The sequence below is a fragment of the Sinocyclocheilus grahami genome, unplaced genomic scaffold (assembly GCF_001515645.1).
Source record: "Sinocyclocheilus grahami isolate Dianchi unplaced genomic scaffold, SAMN03320097.WGS_v1.1 scaffold2002.1, whole genome shotgun sequence".
In the NCBI taxonomy this organism is placed as follows: Eukaryota; Metazoa; Chordata; class Actinopteri; order Cypriniformes; family Cyprinidae; genus Sinocyclocheilus; species Sinocyclocheilus grahami.
This window is the reverse complement of record NW_015507181.1, coordinates 83,757-103,920: the sequence shown is the minus strand read 5'-3', so window position 1 is coordinate 103,920 and position 20,164 is coordinate 83,757. Positions and strand designations below refer to the sequence as shown.

The following is a 20,164-nucleotide window of genomic DNA, read 5'->3' as shown; positions in this document are numbered from 1 at the left end:
TCCGACGTGACGTCGAGAGTGACCGACTGAAAGGGAACTGCTCATAGCATTAGTGGCTAACTACACATGCTAAGTAACCAGCTAACCCCATGGATAAGTCTACAGTGTTAAACGAAAGTTCACCTTGAATTACTTTTTGTGGACTGATGAATTATGATTTCATTCGCATTATATTGTTTGTTGTTGTGTACATTAGATACTAACTGTCATGATAAATTTCAAATGTGGTATTTGGACACAATAACAAACACAAAGCACTGCTAAAGAAGATCCAGCTCTTTAATAGTTGGCTCTCTTTTTAGAGTAAGACTGGAGCACTTGAAGGACCAGAGGTGGACGGTTTTGTCAAAGACATGACGGAGCTCGTCAGGGTAAGTGATTAAACAGTAATCACAAGTAAACAAGATACCAATTTTATAACAAACCTAAACGTACATGTCTGTGAAACATTCTAAGGAAACATCACTACTGCTATAACTCATACATTTTGCTTTGTTGTTTTCAGTTATTTGGGTCCATAACCTTCCGTATTAAACATTAGCGTGTGACTTAGGCTTAAATAGTTTGGGATCTGGACATAAATGCAATTATTTATTGGAAATTTTAAAGCCTACTATAATATTAGTATAATACTACTAATAATTGCCACTAGTAGCAACTGTTTGTGACTCTCTCTCGATCTTTCTACATAGATTTCTGCCTGTTTTCACTATTCCACCACTTTCTTCTTTCTCGCAGCCCAGTATCAGAGGAGTTGATCTGGATAAATTGCGTGAGGTTCTGCTGCGCCACTGTGATGTGAATAAAGACGGGAAGATTCAGAAGAGTGAGCTGGCCCTGTGTTTGGGAGTAAAGCTTAAATCACATGCACACTGAAGTTCTCAATTTTACTATCAGTTGCTACATTTTAAAGCTGAATGTGGAAGGTGAAAACATTGCGTATTATCTGTGAATTGCTTGTTTCTCTGTTTTAAAAAATGATTCTGTTATTTAAAAAGTTATTCTGAATTTATCATTTATGGAAATGCAATAACTTTAATGCTCTACTTTTGCAACAATAAAAGTTATATCTGGTAAACATGTATGGCCAAAATAATGGTGACTTGAATATATAACGCAGTGCATCTGCTCCTCATTAAAGGACATTAAAGGATTTCGTTTCATGTCTTGTCTTTTTACAATAAATAAATCATTAAATAAACCGCTCTCTCAAAAATAAAAAATAAAATGTTTTTGGTTCATTTTTAAGAAAATGGTCAGTTTATTCACTTTAATGAAAAAAAACAAAAACATTATGCAGTACTTTGTTATTCTAATTAGTCAAATTAAAATGTTCTAATAGATGAACAGAATGTTCTGAACATCTGATGAAGCATAAAGACGTCAAGACCACAAACACACACACACACACACACACAAACACACACACCAGCTGTCACTTTGTAAAAGCGATGTCTGGTGTGTAGCACAATACTGTTAGTGTACCCTTTTGACACTGGGTTATTTATATTCATTGCTGCTGTTTATTTTACAGTCATGCCATTAGCAAACAGATGCTCAAATGCTTTGTTTTGTTGTTTTGCATGCAAATAAGTATTTGTCTTTATTTCTTTCCCCTATGTATGTTCATGTTTAACACAACTTTAAGTGACAAAGACCAAAATATGTCAGTTTGATTTCTTACTGCAGTTAACAGGGATTATGCAAAGAATAAAACTTTAAAACATATGGTAGTTTCCTTTAGGACATTTCTGGCTCACTGAATGTGTTAGATCAGGGGTTTTCAAAGATCTCCAGCAGTGTACATTTTGTATGTGTGCCTCGTCAAACACACCTGATTCAACACATCAGCTCATTAGAAGAAACTCTTTGAAAACTACCTTTATCATTCATTAATTCTTCTAACATTCATCAAATACATTAACATTCACTGATTATTTTATAATAGATATGTTTAATCGACATTTTATAAGGAATAAAATCACATTTTTGTTCAGAGGAGCATGGTGTCTTGGATGACTCTTTCTACTGCAAACAGTTTTGAGAAAAAATAGACAATAAAAAGCTTTAAAGGTGGTTATATTTAAAGTTTAGTTGTTCAGCTTATTCTTTTTTTTTATCCATTTGTCGTTGTATATGTGTTATTGTAACATTTTAATTCGCAGAGGTTTCCAATCCTGATGTACAGTGGCCCTTCAGAAGCAGGATTAATCAACTGTTGTAGATTTCATTTGAATCAGTATTATAAGATGGTTAGTTCCAATCCTTGATTCTGATTGGTCAACAGCTGTGTTTTATTCATGATAAAGCATGGCTATGACCGCTTCACCCAACGGGTCTGTGTATCACTGCGCAAAACCCTTAGCTACATAAACATTCAATATAGCGTCATAACTTCCATGTATAATGCATTTCAGCAAAATTAACTTGTTTTATTTATGTAATGAATTATGATTGACCCCTGCTGGCTTTATTTTGCATCATTCACATTTAATTTTGAGGCCATGCATTAGAGTGAAGACAAAGATTCACATGAGATATTTAACGGAAAACTTCTAATTTAATAGTTTAAGTTTAAACCCTGGTCGCATTCGGTTACGACAGTCAGTTCGGTAAAGCTCTCTCCGAGATCATTCTGTGTTCCCATTATACTTGATTTGTAAATACATGTCTGATTTTGCAAAAAGGACTTTATCTTCTTGCCGGAGTTTATTGTTGTTTTGTTACTTGCTACCGGGTGTCTGTGAGAACAAAACACAGGCGTAGAAAAGACTATAAATAGTTTTTAACGTGCACAGTAACTGAAATTTAAAACTGTTAAAAGAAAGGCTCAATAACTGTTGCACAGATATAATACACTATGCATCAATTTCTCTTCCCTTTGTGCTTTGCAGTTTTTAACACGAAGCTTCGTGCTCATAGACTGTCAACACTCTACATTGCGAGTAAATCACTCACATATGCGACTAAATCATGTCTAATATTAGCCGATGGCTAATACATTCTCAGATTTTACTCGTCAGTGTGTTAGTTAGAGGCTGAGTATATGATTAGCACAGACATTTTTTCACTCACAGAACACTCAGTTCAACACAACATTTTTCAGTTCATTTGAATGGATGCGCAGCGCACCTGTGTTTGTGTATTTGGCACGACTCGCCGTCGCTTTCTCTCAAACGCGCAAAGAGCGAGAGTCTTAATGCAGAATTGATGCGCTACATGTAAACGATATCACTGCAAAAAATGCTTTTCTAGCTTAGATCTTTTGTCTTGTTTCCAGCCAAAATATCTAAAAATTCTTAAATCAAGAAGGATTTTCTAGACAAGTAAAAATGATTGTCTTGTTTTCAGAAAAAACAAGACAAAAGATCTAAGCTAGAAAAGCATTTTTTGCAGTGATACTGTGTTGTATTTTCCTTTGGAATTCTTCAGCTTTTAAGAACTGCCGGGTTTTCTTGTAGTAGGCGAAACTTATGTGCAAACGGCAATCTCATTGGCTGGCGCTCGCCTATTATCGTCCCTGATTTGATTTCAGCGAATCAGTTCGAGCAAACGCACACAACCTGATTAATATTCATGAATCCAATAGCTCATTAATCCTTAGTGCGTTTTTATATTGTTCTTATTAGTAGAATTCGTATAATAATAATATCTTATCAGTATTATTGTTCGTTTTTTTTTACAGGAACACTGAATGACCGAAAAAAGCACCAGCACCAGTCCTAAGTTCATGGTTACCAAGTTTTAATTCTAATTACTAAATTTCTATGCTTGACTGAAAGAGTGTACTTTCAGATATTTAAAAAGCTGTACCATTTTACAAACATTATATGTTTATATATATATATATATATATATATATACATTAGTATAATATTTCTGTCTGGCGAGTAAACAAAAAAATATACTAGTCAATGGCAATTCAATTGACAAGGTCCGTTGAGGGTTGACTGTATTAAAAACAGTTTGTGCTGCACTGTATTTGTTTTGTCCTATTGTATCTATCATATGTTGTTGCCTTATTAAAAAATATGCTATACATTTAAATGTATTTTAATTTTATATTATATACTTATATATAAATACATTCATTAATGTTTTAATGAATGGATTTTATAATACAAATAGCAATGTGTAACATTTTACCATATTTAGTGCAACACTTTTTTTTGTTCCCTACAAAATATAGTTTTTTCACTAAATGTTTGGATTTCTAAAATTATTGTGCACTGATTTTTCTAGAATAACTTTTGCTGCCGAATTATCCACTAATCTAGTTTATGATAATTTTTTGTCATAGATTATAAATATATGTAAACAAATATGAAAAAATATAGGCCTATTTTATTTTTCTTTATAATGAAGTAGTCTGTATGTAGTAGATTGTGAAATAATGATTATTAGTTCCACACACAGAGATATATTTATTTAAATGAGGGAAAACAAACTTCACTGGTATCGGATTGGTATCTATATCGGCCAATACCGAACCCTAGGTATCGGAGGCGAAAAAGGCGGATCGGAGCATCCCTAATCTCATTCCACCGGCTTGTCATCTTCCCGCAGTGTATCCTGGTGCCAGTACATCCCCAAGTAAACATGGTGTAAAAGAAAACAGGATTCTTCAGACCAGACAACTTTCTTCCACTGCTCAGAGGTCCAGTTTCATTGTATTAGTGCCCATTGTAAAGGCTTTTGGCTGTGGACAGGGGTCATCATGGGAACAGTCTGCACCTACACAGGCCCATATGCATCAATATGCCATGCAGTGTGTGTTGTGAATATATATATATATATTTTTATACATTGAACATTGCCATCATTAAAACTGGTGCAACACAGACTTCTATCGTTTTGGTCCAGACAGAATAGATTTAGACGCTCTATACCCAGTCGCCCGTTTATTATCCAATGTGCAAATTCTCCTTTGTCTTCTCATAAAACACACACACAAATGTTATACACATACACAATTAAGACAATGAATAATAATCAGACAAAACAAAACGTAAAAATACTTAATGGGCACTGGTATAAAAGAGTGTTTATAAAAAATAAAAACTATGGGGACCTTATACCTTCTTCTAGATTGAAGCTTTACAAATTCAGGGTAAAGTGGGTGTGTGGAATCAGATATTGTCCTAGTAGCTCTTCTATGTATTGCCATTAACCCTCTAAGCGCCAAAGCGACAAGACGTCATACTTAATAAAATAAACTGTAGTTCCTAATATGGTGTAATATCTCGTTTGTATTCCCTACCACTAGATGGCATACATGTAGTACTTTGATTCTAGACCAAAATTACGTCACGTTCCCATTCAAAGTGTTCGAGGAAAATAGCAGAGCAAGTGAGCTATCGTGTCATTGATGCGGAAGCAGTTCAGTTCATAGCGTGCGAGTAAATTGTGAGATTTGTGAGAGAAAATCGCCAAATGGCTAATAGAAATTTGTACCGTGAGGATGTGTTGCAAATGTTATTCGCCGATTCTAACTCTGAAGGGGAATATTTGCCTTTTGGAAATGACGATGGGTCGTTTAATGATCGCGCTTCTCCCGGTACATCTTTGCAGTGCAATGGTGCCACCGTGCAAGGCGCGAGTGTTCACGAAGCACAAACAATTGATAATTTCGACCCTTTGCCCAACGGGGATAGCAGGGGTGATCTGGCTCTAAATAGGGCTGGAAACCGCGATGACAATGGTGGCTGGGTTTATTTGAGAAATGAAGAAGTGTATCAGGACTGGATCAAATGCTTTGATGAGCCTGTTGGTAATTTAGTACTTTCTCCTGTTTTATTGTTGGTTTCCTCTTTTCTGATCATTTACAGCCTGATCATTTAACTTTCCCCAACACGTTTTTCATTAAGACTAGCATTAAAAAAATCCTTCTTCTCTCCTTCATTTTCTTTACACTGATTTGCAAGCACTCGAGTTTACACCAATCTTCAAGAGCCATAATAATTTTCAAATTATGGCAAATATCTTTTGCCATGCAAGATCACAATATCACAGCAGAAGATAATAAATCATTTTGTTACTGCAACTGGGCAAGGTGAGCAAAATGTGCTTTTCTATATATTTGGACACATACTGACCCTGCTGCTGTTTGGTGGCCACAGCTTTTAAATTAGATTTTTTTTTTAAAAGAGCTATAACAACTCTTACAATTCTGCCCCCTTGAAGCATCCACTTCCATACTCACACTGAAGGACAAGTTAGCTGAGCTCCAGAAGGATATGCCTGTTTAGATATTCAGAGAGGAGCTCAGCTCTGTTGGGCTCAAACCTAAATGAACCCCTGGTTATTCAAACTGTACACAAGGAAAACTCCAACTGTCATGACACATTTTAGATATCGGTCCAAAAAGTCTGACTTATGATGCAGTCTTGAATCCTAAATCACACTGTGTTTGTTCATTTAGGCCAGAGGAGAACTGGTCCCCCAACTGAGCCTGGTTTCTCTTACGGTTTTTTCTCCATTTCTGTCACCTGAGTTTGTGTTCCTTGCCATTGTCACCTTTGGCTCAAGTTGTGGTTTAAAAACAGGTAAGATTCAGAAATTATCAATTAGGCTGCACTGACACCGTCAGATAAGAACAAAAGATTGAACTGAATTGAGCTGGATAATGACACTATTTTATTGCGTTTCATAATTGATTAACTTTACAGTTAGCATCAACTGATTTAATAATAATAATAATGACATTTAATTTTAATTTGTGAACACAAAAATCGGCAAAGTTTTAAAGATGAATTTTATATTCACAAAGGACAAATAAAGTTAGAACAACTGATCTATAGCAAAGCAGATGCTCAAGACTTCACATGTACAAGACAAAAAATAAAAAGACAAAACGGTCAAACTTATACAGAGGTGAAGCATGCAAATGGTCATGAAGGTGGACAATCAGATTTGGGCCATATTCAGCTACGGTGTGAACGTAGCTTTAATTTCACACAGATACATATTTTCTGGTGCCATTTTAGACTGCCGAGCCATTTAAAGCGCTTTCCACATAAAAAACACAAATATGGTCTCACATCTGTATGACTTTTCAGGTGTATCTTTAAGTGTGATGGCAAAATCAATTGTTTGTTACACTGATCACAATTAAATGGTCTTCCTCCTGAGTGAATACTTAGTGGATTTTTGAAATTGCTCCCTTTTCTTTTTTCACTTGCAGAGCTGTGCAATTTCTTTCCAGAATGTGTTTGCAAATGACGTTTCAGGTCTCTTTTATATGTGAAACTCTTCTTACACTGAAGACACGTGAAAGGTTTTTCTCCAGTGTGAAGCCTCGTGTGAATCTGAAGTGTTATGTTCTGACTGAAACTCTTTCTACAGTGAGTGCAGGTGAAAGGTTTCTCTCCAGTGTGAATTCTCATGTGAGTCTTAAGGTTTCCTTTAAATCTGAAACTCTTTCCACAGTCCTTGCATTTAAAAGACGTCTCTCGGGAGTGAATTTTTAAATGCCAGTTAAGGTGTCTCTTGTCTGGGAATCTCTTTCCACACTGAAGACAATTAAAACGGTCCTCTCTTGAGTGAAGCCTCATGTGGCAAGTAAGGGTTTTTTCACGTGTGAAACTCTTTCCACACTGAGCACACATGAATGGCTTCTCTCCTGTGTGAGTTTTCATGTGAGCTGTAAGATTTCCTTTTATTGAGAAGCTCTTCCCACACAGTTTGCAGGTAAAAGGCCTCTCTCCTGTGTGACTTCTCATGTGGGCATTAAAGGTTGCTTTATATGAGAAGCTCTTTTCACACAGTTTGCAGGTGTAAGAACTCTCTCCAGTGTGGATTTTCATGTGTGAATCAAGGGTTGCTTTATGTCTGAAACTTTTTCCACACTGATCACATGGAAATGGTTTCTCTCCAGTGTGAATTCTCATGTGCGACTTAAGATTTCCTTTGTGTGAGAAGCTATTTCCACACAGTTTGCAGGTAAAAGGCTTCTCTCCAGTATGACTTCTCATGTGGGAATCAAGGTGTGCTTTATATGAGAAGCTCTTCCCACACTGTTTGCAGGTAAAAGGCGTCTCTGCAGTGTGAAGTCTCTCATGAGTTTTGAGGCTTCCTTTACAACTGAAACTCTCTCCACACTGATGACATTTAAAACCTTTCTCTCCTGAGTGCTCTCTCTTCGTGTGGGAATTAAGAGTTACTTTATGTCGGAAACTCTTTCCACACTGATCACATGTGAAGGGCTTCTCTCCAGTGTGACCGTTCATGTGGGAATTAAGGTCTTTTTTATATGTAAAACTCTTTCCACACTGTTGGCAGGTATAAGGTTTCTCTCCAGTGTGACTTTTCATGTGGGAATTAAGGTTTCCTGTGTGAGTGAAACACTTTCCACACTCTTGGCATGTGAAAGGCTTCTCTCCAGTGTGAGTCTTCATGTGGTTTTTAAGGTTATGTTTGTGATTGAAACTCTTTCCACATTGATGGCAGGTAAAGTTATTGTTAGATTCGGTCTTCTGAACTTTTTTTCGTGATGAAGTTGTTTCAGTCTGTATGGATTTTTCCATAGTCATGAAATCATGTCTCTCATATTGATCTTTCTCTTCTATCTTTTTCAGTTCTTGAATCTCTTCTTTCAGTGCAATCAGGTCTAAAGCAAAAAAAAAGACAAATACAAGTTAATGGCCATTTAATGACTCAAAGCAACAGACATCAACGCCAAGTTAAAAGTATTAAAACATCAAAACCAACATTATGCAGCAAAACTGGGTTTTTATAGACAAGTAGTTTTTACTCCTGGTCCTAAGGTCCCACCTCTCTGATCATTTTGTATGTATTCCTTATTTGCCACACCTGATTCACATCACCAGCTCATTAGGTGAGAACTCCACAAACTCAGCTGAGTGCATCAGATAATGCTGGGTACACACTAAAAGATTTTTAAAATCTTATAAGATCTTCAAAATGTGAGAGACCACAAACATGAGGACAAAAAATCCTAGATTTAACCGTTTTGCTCCTATAGTGTGTGAACAACATAAATTTAAGACTTTTTAAGACCTTTTTAATACCACCTTATGTGAAATTTAAGACCAAGCCTGTGATGGAAATACACATTATATTACATACGTATATGTAATATTTAACGCGTTCAAATGTAAAAAGAAAACAAAATATCATCGCTGTCAAAAATTCTATTTGTTATTACGATATACAATGAACTTTTCATATCAGCAGACAATATCCCATACAAAATATTCCCACAAAACAAAAGTGTTGCGTCACCGAGATTTTTGGTGGTGTAAACAATTTATTCTGAAGCAATATTTTCTTCAGTTTTCTGTCAGCTTTTACATACTTAAATCTGTATACGTCATCTTTCAAGTCAAATTCTTACAATTGATCAAGAAATTTAATACACTACAGGGCTGTTACCAATCAAATTAAATAATTACAAAATTACAACAGCAATAAATAATGTTATGGGATTAATGTTGTAAATAAAATTTTGAACATACAAATAAGAAATGTTGGGGAAAAATGCATACTTTTAAGCATGAGATTAAACCGCCAGTAGGTGGCGGTAAGTCACTTATTCATTCAACCGATTCCTTCAAACCTCTGAATCATTCAGATACAAAAACGCCGGGTGTGGCTTGTAGAATGTGCGCAATAATTCTGTTCTGATCTTTGTTTGGAACTATTTTCGTTGGTGAAATAGAACAAAACAGTCAATTGTGTCTAAAAATGTAAGTAACTTCATATACTTTACTACTTGTTTGTTGAACTAAAATCAATGTAACATTTGCAATCGTGAAAATATTCAGCAAAATAGATCCCTTGTCATGGTATGTTACTTGACTATATCATGCTATAAATAAACTAAACATTTTGAATTTTAACCTCAGTATGTTTGTTCTGTGAGTTTCTTTATGTGTGCCGTACGCTCATTTGATTTGATTTCTCCATGAAAGTGTCTCACAGAGACAGGCAGCACGAGCCTCAACAGCGAGATACACTATCAATTATCAATCGCTGTTTAAGCTGAATGTAATAAAATAATTTGCGCGTTTTGATGCGTGATTATATTTTGTCACTTAAGTTTTAATTAGGCTATTCGTCCTGTCGGGCAAGTACAATTCTCAAGCCATTTTTTAGTAAACTTGCATTAACCCATTTAAAAGTAGTTCGGAGGCTGGACAGCGAGCTGGTGTTCGACTGTATTCTGTAACCGCAATTCTCTCTGATGACGCAGTCACTGGGTCCGTTAGACTGGAGACATTTTTGTGGTAATGTGACCAAAAATATTTAAGACCTACTGAATCTGAATTTAAGATATTTTAAGACTTTTCAAGGACCCGCAGCCACCCTGTGTTCCCCCCACACATCAGAATTTCTGATCGTAAATATTCAACATGCATTCGCGATCGGGGCACCTCTGACGTTCTTCCGAGCAGATTCAGTTACTCTTAACACACCTCACACCACAGGAAAATCTGATAAGATAATCTCTAGAGCCACCAAGATAATCAGGACATTACCTAGGATTGTCGGAAGGGGAGAAATCGGCCCAAAATCAGCCAGATTATCTTGTGGTGTGTCCCCAGCATTAAGGGAGACATACCAAATGTGCAGAGCGGTGTGTCCCCAGGACCAAGATTGAAAACCACTGTTCTAGACCAGTCCAGAATCTGCCATTCATGTTTAAAATATTAGAAAAGTAGAGTCCTCCTCACTATGCTATGGTACTTGTGAACAATTTCAGTCAGAATTTAAGCACTATCATTTATTAAAGTTATATATATTAAATGCTTTTGGCATTGTATCATGATTACTTCTAGTGCTATTAGCTCTTTTGACATATCACAACATTGTTTTGGATAGCTTGAGAATTATGTTGTCATTTGTCGATAAGCATTAGCACAGTTTAGGTCTTAAACCTGTCCAACTGCTAATACATTTCATCAAACACAAGTATGGAGTACATCAAGGCTCAGTATTAGGTCCGCTGTTTTTCTCCTAGAACATGATGACCCTGAAGGAATTATTATTAGAGTTCACAATGTTGGGGGGGTATAAAAAAAGATATATGTTTTCAGACATGTTGATGTTATATCTTTCACTTGGATGTTATAAATTGCACCAAATGAATACAGCATTTCAGGTTGCAAAGCAACAAAATGTGATTATTTTTAAAGGGGGGGGGGGGGGGGGTACGGGTCCACAACAGATTGGTTTCTACACCTTTGATTAAACTTAAAATATCCTGAACAAATAGTTGTATATTATGATTCTTTTCTATACACACATTTGTAGTATTTGTCTGGTCATGTGATCTCAACATGAGAACCCACTCCATGTCAATTAACATTACTTTAATTAGGACGCTCATATCTGCCCTACAAGACAAAAGACCTTAACTCGCTAGAGTATGGAACTGAGAAAAATTACTTTAAAGTTTTTTATTTGTCCAGCCAAATTATTAAGGCTATAGGCAAGACACTGGAAATCTGGCAATTTTGTGTTCGATTAGGTGTTAATTAGATGAAAATGATCTACATAAAAAAAATTGAAATCAAACTTGATTTTCACCCCTATTTTGAAGTTACTGTACTCTGCCTTTGCATTGTCTGAAAAAAGTGAGAAGTCAAGGCAAAAGTCAGTAACTTCCACATTATGAATATCTAATTGCTGATCACCATTTACAAAATTATTATAGCAACACCTGCATAAAATCTAGTGATTATGGGCTATCTCATAGCTATAACATATAGTAATGTGACTGTATTAATTGTTTTTCTAACTGTAACAACCAGACAAAAAGTTAAACATGTGAGTGGATACCATTTTACATCCAATATATTTGCAATGTTCACTAACGTAAAACGATGCAAGACATCAAATTGAATGAAAAAAGCCTAACCTAAAAGGACGACTTGTGGATTGATGTGAATGCCAGCAAGTAGCAATAATGCTCCGAATGCTTGTGGATTAAACATCTCTGATGACATTCATTGCCATGGGATTTTATCAGGTTACAAGAAAAGGTAGGATATGGATTTAATTGCGAACTGTTACTACAGATTTTATGTGTGATCATGCTATGCTGTCACAGCATTCGAGTTCACGTGCATGTAACTAGAAGTGGAAAGGCTGGCACTGAGTGAATAATCAGCATAAAAAAAAGACTAACAATTATTTACAATTACTTACTGTTGCCAGGTTATCTAGTCTTATGGAGCTTATATGGAGCAGTCAGATTGTGATCTACCTAATTTGTTTGTCTAATGAAGTGCTTCAGTGACAAGACACATTACACAGTAATTTAAACGCTGCAGACTTTAATGGACAGTAAAACAAAGGCAGAAAACCTTATAACTCCAGGCCGGCGCAGTAACTTCATATTGATTCATGGCTAAACAAAGAGAGAGTACCGTAACTCAATTTTAGCGTTCCAAAACAAAGTCAAAGAGCGGTAACTCATGTTATATGATTTTCTACCTTGGTTTCTCCTGGGCTTTTGGAAGTTACGGTTAAGACAACCCATTATTTTTGAGGGGTAAAAAAAACCCAATGAAATTTACTCAAGATTAGGGCTGGGTATCGGTCAAAAATTTTGATATCGATACCTTGACTTTGATAACGGTTCCTGAATGATACTTTTTTCGATACCAATTCCAAATCCATTTTAACAAGAATACATTACCTCATAAAACCTTTTTTTTTTCTTCTCAGTATGTTGAGGTTTTTACAGACGCAGACTCATCTCCTGTGCCACTGCACATAGGAACAAAATGTAACCAACACAATAAATCAGTGCAAATAGTTTTAATAAAATGAAAAATGTACAGTTTCGAGTCCGTATGTGAGGATCACTGCTGCAAGCTTAAGATCTTTAAATCACTCAGTAGTTCTTCAAAATAATGAGCATGTCCGCTTTTTCAGGAGACAGACAAGCCCTCTCTTCACTGATGATATCCTCAGAACTAGGCTACATTTACACTAGGGCATTTTTGTTTTAAAACTTAAAGCTTAAGACAGAATAATTTCTATTCAATTTCCACTGATTTACATGATCTGATGAGCATTAGCTGCTTCCAGCGCTGTCTGTCAGTGTTTTCTCTTCCACGATCGCTGTTCTGACTCAGAGGAAGCTCATTCGCTGCTCGTGTCAATCATATTACGCGTTCATAACCCGCCCTGTCTCTGATGACAAACGTGTTACACTTTCAGAAAAACATTTACAGGGATGAAACATGAAGCTAAGAAACATGCGATTATGATAGTATATGATTTGTATGTGATTTACTTGAGATTGTGCCTATTTTTATAACAATACAGTGTTTACATGAGAAATGCTAAGCAGGTGTAGCGATTAGCTTGATATAAAAGACTACAAATAACATCTTTCTGCAACATTACATGACCAAAACCCTCATTAGATTGCAATCGGTTTAATAGCAGTGAACGTCTCGGTTACGTATGTAACCCTCGTTCCCTGAAGGAGGGAACGGAGACGTCACGTCGGAGGACCGACGAATTGGGATCTCGCTTAGAGGGACCAATCTACTTCGAGTGTAAACTAAACGAGCCAATGCACATTGGCATGCGATTATTGCATCCAGCTGCTGCTGATCACAGCGTGAGTATAAGTAGGCAGCAGGTGCAGCGCATATTCAGCTTTTCGCTTCGGAGCCGAGCGATCACATCGTTCCGCTCCTGACTACTCTACGGAGAGAAGACTGAACGAGTTCAGCACGCTCTTGGAGAGCTCTTCATGTTGGCGGACGGCGCTTCAGCGGTGGTGGTTTCCCGTGTGGTGGTTTGGATGGTGGTTTAAAGTGAGTTTTGAGTGAAAGCATAGTATACATTTTATAAATTGTCTTATGTAGCATGATGCTACAGTGTGCATGAATGGTCATGTAACACGCGTTTTTCTTGATGCCTCACCAGAGCCAATCACCAGCACATCACGCATGCTGCATGCTTACTGGTTCACTGACATTGACGAGATTAACCCCTTTAGGTATAGAAATTTAACACGATAGTATCGAGGCAATTCGGTCGGTGCCTAAAAATTATCAAACTAGATACACAGCCCTACTTAAAGGGGTCGTATGATGCGATTTCAAGTTTTCCTTTATCTTTGAAGTGTTACAAGCTCTTGGTGCATAAAGAAGATCTGTAAAGTAGCAAAAACTAAAGTCTCAAAACCAAAGAGATATTCTTAATAAAAGTTGAGAGTCAGCCACACCTACCTAAAACGGCTCGTTCTAACACGCCCCCACATATCTAGGTCACTATGTGGAAATATTAGCATAATGCAGGCCAAATGTGCACGCAAAGAAAGAAAGCGTGGTTTCAGGAACAGCAGTCGTGTTGATGCAGCCATGTCAGGGAGATGCTGTGTGTTTCAGTGCGAAAGCAAAAGCACTTTATTTGGCCTTCCGGAAGTAGATGCAATTAGGAATCATTGGTTAAGATTTATTTACAACAGAACAGCACAACCCAGATGTTCGAATTTGTGCAACGCATTTTATGGACGACAGTTTTTTGAACCTAGAAGAGTACAGGGCTGGCTGTGCACAAACGCTATTTCTAAAAAAAAAAATAAGGGTCAATTCTGACTTTGCTATGACAATCTGGCCCTTCTGAATCAGCGACTGTAAGTATGTTTTGTTACTAGTTTAAGTATTTGCTATTGACTGTTCAAATGCGGAGTTTTGCGCAGAGTAACGTGTTGTGTGTGTGTGTGTGTGAGAGGGGAACAGGGTCACATCACAGGAGAGTGAACTGCCTGTCAGAAATCATAGCACGTCAGCTGTCTTAACCGTGGCTTGTGTACTGCATCATCACTGTGTCTGTCACGCGACTCTGTTGCCCTTTCAGGCTTGAACTGATGGTAAAACTAACGACATTATTAACTGTTTTGATATTTACTTTGAAAGATGAAGCTCGCGATTATGGTAAGGGGCGTTACATTTCTGACGTGTGCTTGCAGTGTTCGGCCGATCACAATGCACTGGGTCAGCTGGCCAATCAGAGCAGACTGCGCTTGTCAAAGGAGGGGGCTTTGTAGAAAACTAAGCGTTTGAGAGAGGCGGGGCATAGAGGACCTACAATAATGTACAGTATTTGAAAAATAATGTGTTTTTGGAACATTAAAGCATGTCAACATATTCTGTTACACCAAATACACAAAATAATGATCTTTAAAATAGCATCATATGACCCCTTTAAGATACTTATCCACATGATAAAGGAGGTCTTGAATGTCCCAAGAATATCAATAACTCATTTTCGGCCAAAACGTAGTTACGACCTTTTGCCTTTGCACGGCAGATATGACATTCTTCAAAAATATCATTTAATTCTGTAGAGCTAGACATTTTAATAAGCTTTGAGAATGAAAACCAACCTGTTTGTGTCTCAGTATCTTCTTGTTTCATGCTGAATATTTCTACAATCCTCACATCTTCACTCTCCTCTTTAATAAACGCCATCTTTATAACAGAGTCACGTGGATCTCAGTTGCTTCACCAGGAGTTTCTCTGTGTTTGGACACTTTGTCCTGTTTAAGGAAAAAAAAATCACTCAAAACTAGAACTACAAATTAATAAAAGGAGACAAATTACACAGGCATTTAATATTTAGGCATTTATGTTTTACATTTATTATTATTGTTATTCATCTGTTGTGTTTGTTGCATTTGCACTTCGAATCACTGAATCGTTTTGCCACACAAAAACGGGGGAAGTCGTGGCCTAATGGTTAGAGAGTCGGACTCATAACCCAAAGGTTGCGGGTTTTAGTCTCGTACTGGCAGGGATTGTAGGTGGGGGGGGTGAATGTACAGCACTCTCTTCCACCTTCAATACCACGACTGAGGTGCCCTTGAGCAAGGCACCGAACTCCCGGGTGCTGCAGCAAAAAAATGGCTGCCCACTGCTCCGGGTGTGTGTTCACTGCTGTGTGTGTGTGTGTTCACTGCTGTGTGTGTGCACTTTGGATGGGTTAAATGCAGAGCACTAATTCCGAGTATGCTTCACCATACTTGGCCACATGTCACGTCACATTCTTTCACTTTCAAAAAAACACATTTTTTCATGCGCATTTTGAAGTATCGCATCAGAAACGAGTGATGGAAATGGCAAATTTTGAAAATAAATCCCTTAATTCGTAAAAAATGTTTCAATGCTCGCTTGAGGTGGTTTTTGACTTGTGCGAATGGGAGATGGAAACGTATTTTGCGAATAAATTCCTCCATGTGCATCAAAAAGTCATGTGACTTTGCGCTATGGGACGGCATAACCAGCGGACCGATCTTGTTCCACAGCATCTGAAATGTTGTAATAGTCATTTCTAAATGCCTGGGCAAAGTCTGTCATCAGAGTCTTTCTGTATAATTGCCTTCCAGAACTTTCTCGACTGTATTCCCAAGCAGCAGAGATCCATCTCTGAAAGCAATGACCACATTGTGTTTCGTCTGCTTGCTCTGAGGCACAAGTAATTTATTATGTTTGTTGTAAATTATTATATTTGGTGGCTTCTTCTACTTTTCTTAATGATATTTAGTGCCAGTTTATCAGGAAGTGACGATTTTGTTCTCTTTGACTCGTTGGATGGAAATGGTGCTTATTTGCAAATCACTGATTCTTGAGACCTGGGACAAAACACGTCCAGCAATTGTAACTGCTATTAGGTTTAAAAATGAAAATATTTTCAATTGTAAATGTTATGAGGAATTAATAATAGAATGTATTTAACTCAATTATCCCCTTCAATTTAATTAGATCATTATTACATCAAATCTATGACACTTATTGTCTTCTCAAAAGCAACACTTAATAATATCTCATATCTGAGCAAGGGTGTTTTTCAATATGCGTGTTTTATAAGATTTCAAAGTTGTGTCCCTACTTTTTGTCAACAACATTAGACATTTATTAAAATTTAATCAAATCAGGGGCAGCTGTCACTTCCGAAGGAGCCCCTTGCCACATTCCACATCTGCAGAGTACATCACTGTCAGACAGGCTCTGGTGTGTTTAATAATTTTAAAGTATTTTAAATCCTAATGTTAATATTTCTTGTGTCACAACCATGATGTATGATGCGAAGTTATTTGAAATTTTTAGATAATTTTATAGAACCTGCTTCTCCTGAAGCTGATGATCTAGCATCAACAGAGAAAACAAAATGGCTACCACATGAACTCCATTTGTTTTGTGAAAGAAACGCCTAATGTGTCAACACCATAAGATTTTCTGACGGTGGTGACAAGCCAATGACGGAGTTGACATTCGACATGAAATCATCATATTTTTGTGGTTTTCAAGTCATTTTTAATTATATTAAATATAAAATAGTTTATTTTATTTTTATTTTGTTTAGTCTTTCTAAACAATGTTTAGATACTAAATATGTGACCTGACAGCATATATGGTTTATGTGGATTGATAGTCATCACTTCTAGCAGAGTTAGGGTTGAGGGAACACAGGGCTTATGGAACATAATAAGGAACATTGCATAGGCAAATATGATAAAGAAATTATTGTGCTCTTTTTGTGTGTTTTTAGCCCAGCAGGGCTAGACAACATCTCTCATTGGAGGAGCGTAGACGAAGGAACAGAGTATCAGAAAAGGCGAGGAGAGAAAATCAGTGCACAGCCAGAATTAAAGGAGGAATTTCTAAGACAGGAGAGACAAAGGTGGAAACAGAGAGTTGAGGGAGGAAAAATAAAGCAAATCAAGGACTTTAGTAAGAGAGAACAGAGGAAACAGAGAAAGAAATGGAAGCATAGCCAGCGAGAATCAAGAGAGCGAAGAATAAGATAATAAACATACAATAACAATAACATACTCACTGTTTGTTTTAATACAGTAATTGATTGATTCAATGTATTTGATAGTTAAAAATTCAAGTTTTCGTCACCACCGTCAGATGTGTCAACTCTGTCAGGTCTACGTCACCTCCGTCAGATCAATATTTTGAGGATATTTCATTATGATATATATTTGTTGAGGAATTGTTGGTCATATGTGATCATGTAATCTGTCTGCTAACATAGGAATGTGTTTTGAAATGTTAAAAAGCATCTTGATTGCTGTTAAAGTTATATTACACAGTCCAATTCAAGAAACACAGACGGAAATCTTTATAATAAATATATACATATTGGAAGTATTTTTTTTGTGGTCTCTGTCTGCCTTGGTAAAAAGTAGTGTTTACTATGCTTCTTATAGATCTTGCATAATGTGAGTGAAAATTAATTTGTTTTTGGTGTCCGATGGTGTTGACACATTGTTAGTGATGGCAAGGTAAAAAGCACATTTTGATAAAAAAAAGAAATAAATTGGGAGGTTGTATCAAAGCATAGCTCAGTAGATGTAAGACACATAAATGTAGTTTAATTTGTCTGAGTATAAGGTTTTATTTTTTTCAATATTGCACCCTGTTTTATCTAACTTCTTAAGAATCAGTTAAATGTTTTATGCGATATTCCAATTTTTATGTTAAATTCGCAACTTAGGATGGAAACCCGGGTAGTGACCGAATTCGTCTTTACGATAAACTGATAGGGGGCGAAATGAGACGTACCTTTTCATGTGCGGATACGCTTAACTCATAAAAATAACATTTATTAATGTTACATAAAGTGTTACAATGTTTCATTCGACAATAATCAAGCCATTTTACATCGCTTGTAAAAACTATAAAATTATCTGAACTGGGGGCTGTTTCATAAAAGACGCTAAGAAAAGCGGGGATTCAAGTCCAAAACCTGACTTGAAATAACCTAACAAATCAATCGGGACTAAAGTGGTTTACGCAATCTCACTAATTCGATCCAGGTTCAATGAATCAGGATAATTTGATGTGCACGCTTATTCTAAAGCAGATCTTAATGTCGATCATGGATCAAATCGATCCACCATGGAAAACAGCGAGTATTTGTGCTGTTTAATGCATTTGAGACATTGTGTTTTCCTCAGTGCATAACTGACACGTCACAGGTATATTTTTCATCTGTAAATGTTAGAAAGTCATGCAAATATATCAATTTTGCTGTCTGGAGTGGGCGAGGCTTACGTGAGTGAACGAGCACTGCTGCACGCATGCGCGCTACACAGACGAAGCAGAATAGAATAGCGCAATAATTCGTAATAAAATATACATTCCGCTAAAATATTTGTTGTTGGACATTAAATGTGACACATGTAGAATTTTAATTCTACATATAAGTGTATTTTTATGATAGCAGTAACTAAATCAAATATAAGCTAGCTAATACTAGCTCAAATGAGTTAATGTGTATTCCTCTTAGCAGTTTAATATAGTCGGTTTTCTATTATTTCATTTAGTGATTTTAACTTTTCACTAATGAATTGTACCTCTAACGAGTTGTAGATAAAATAGTCTAACAAATTAAAATTACCGTTATTTTCCGGTCTTTATCTGTTCAGTCAGATTTTGCGCTGCAAAACATCTATGACAGCCGTTGTCCATGCTGGCAAATAATAATGGCCATTCGACGTGAATTATATAAATAATTTTAATAGCACGGCCATTTAAAACCCGAGGGTCTACCATGTGCATAGTAAAGCGATCACTGCAGACAATCCTTTTGGGTGGGAATTAATGTAAACACAGATATCGGATACCAGTCGTGTCTAAAGTGAATGTAAACAGTAGGGATGGGCGATATGGGTTTTAAAATGTATCACGATAATTTCTGATATTTATATCAATGACGATAATTTAGGGAATCCGGTTTCTTTAGAGAAAGTATTATCTTTCCTATTTTTAACCAACATAGGGTGTTGTGAGCATCACGGATGTGAAGTAACGAATTACAAATACTCACGTTACCGTAATTAAGTAGTTTTTATCAGTAATTGTGTACTTTTTTGAGTAGTTTAAAATTGTGTACTTTTACTTGAGTACATTTTAAGTGATGTATCGGGTTCAGATGCAAAAGCATCTAAATGCCATTTGAAATTTTCTTCTAAAATTAAACATGGCTCAGGCTCCTTTCTGAGGGTGTTTCACTTAAATGGCAATGAAAAGAACCTATTCACTGCCATTAAAGTGAAATTACTGAACCTACACATAGGAGCCTGATAAAAAAAAGACTAATTTTAGAAGAAATTTTCAAATGGCACTTAGAGGCTTTCGAATGTGAACTCTTCATATAGTGTATG

At 36.5% G+C, this 20,164-nt stretch overlaps 2 protein-coding genes across 5 annotated transcripts in view; one reads left to right on the top strand and one right to left on the bottom strand.

Annotated features, from left to right (window-relative positions):
• Nucleotides 1-1,117, top strand: part of LOC107573672 (secretagogin-like) — a 1,438-nt gene extending 321 nt beyond the window's left edge. Inside the window, exons 3-4 of the mRNA XM_016260114.1 lie at nucleotides 303-371; nucleotides 739-1,117. Coding sequence (XP_016115600.1) covers nucleotides 303-371; nucleotides 739-876 — 207 coding nt within the window. The 3' untranslated portion in view covers nucleotides 877-1,117. The remainder of the gene's footprint in view (nucleotides 1-302; nucleotides 372-738) is intronic.
• Nucleotides 1,118-6,867: 5,750 nt separating this feature from the next.
• On the bottom strand, nucleotides 6,868-15,525 carry LOC107573670 (gastrula zinc finger protein XlCGF57.1-like). 4 transcript variants are annotated; one of them, XM_016260111.1, is made up of 3 exons: nucleotides 15,377-15,525; nucleotides 7,974-8,608; nucleotides 6,868-7,889 (listed from the first exon to the last, which is right to left on the bottom strand). In XM_016260111.1, the coding sequence occupies exons 1-3, from the start codon at nucleotides 15,459-15,461 to the stop codon at nucleotides 6,924-6,926; spliced, it is 1,686 nt and encodes a 561-aa protein (XP_016115597.1). In that variant the 5' UTR covers nucleotides 15,462-15,525; the 3' UTR covers nucleotides 6,868-6,923. The 4 variants fall into 4 exon arrangements, with proteins under 4 accessions (XP_016115597.1, XP_016115596.1, XP_016115598.1 ...); XM_016260113.1 differs by lacking the exon at nucleotides 6,868-7,889 and having other exon boundaries at nucleotides 7,896-8,015; nucleotides 8,188-8,608; XM_016260110.1 differs by having other exon boundaries at nucleotides 6,868-8,608.
• Between the last annotated feature and the right edge of the window lie 4,639 nt (nucleotides 15,526-20,164).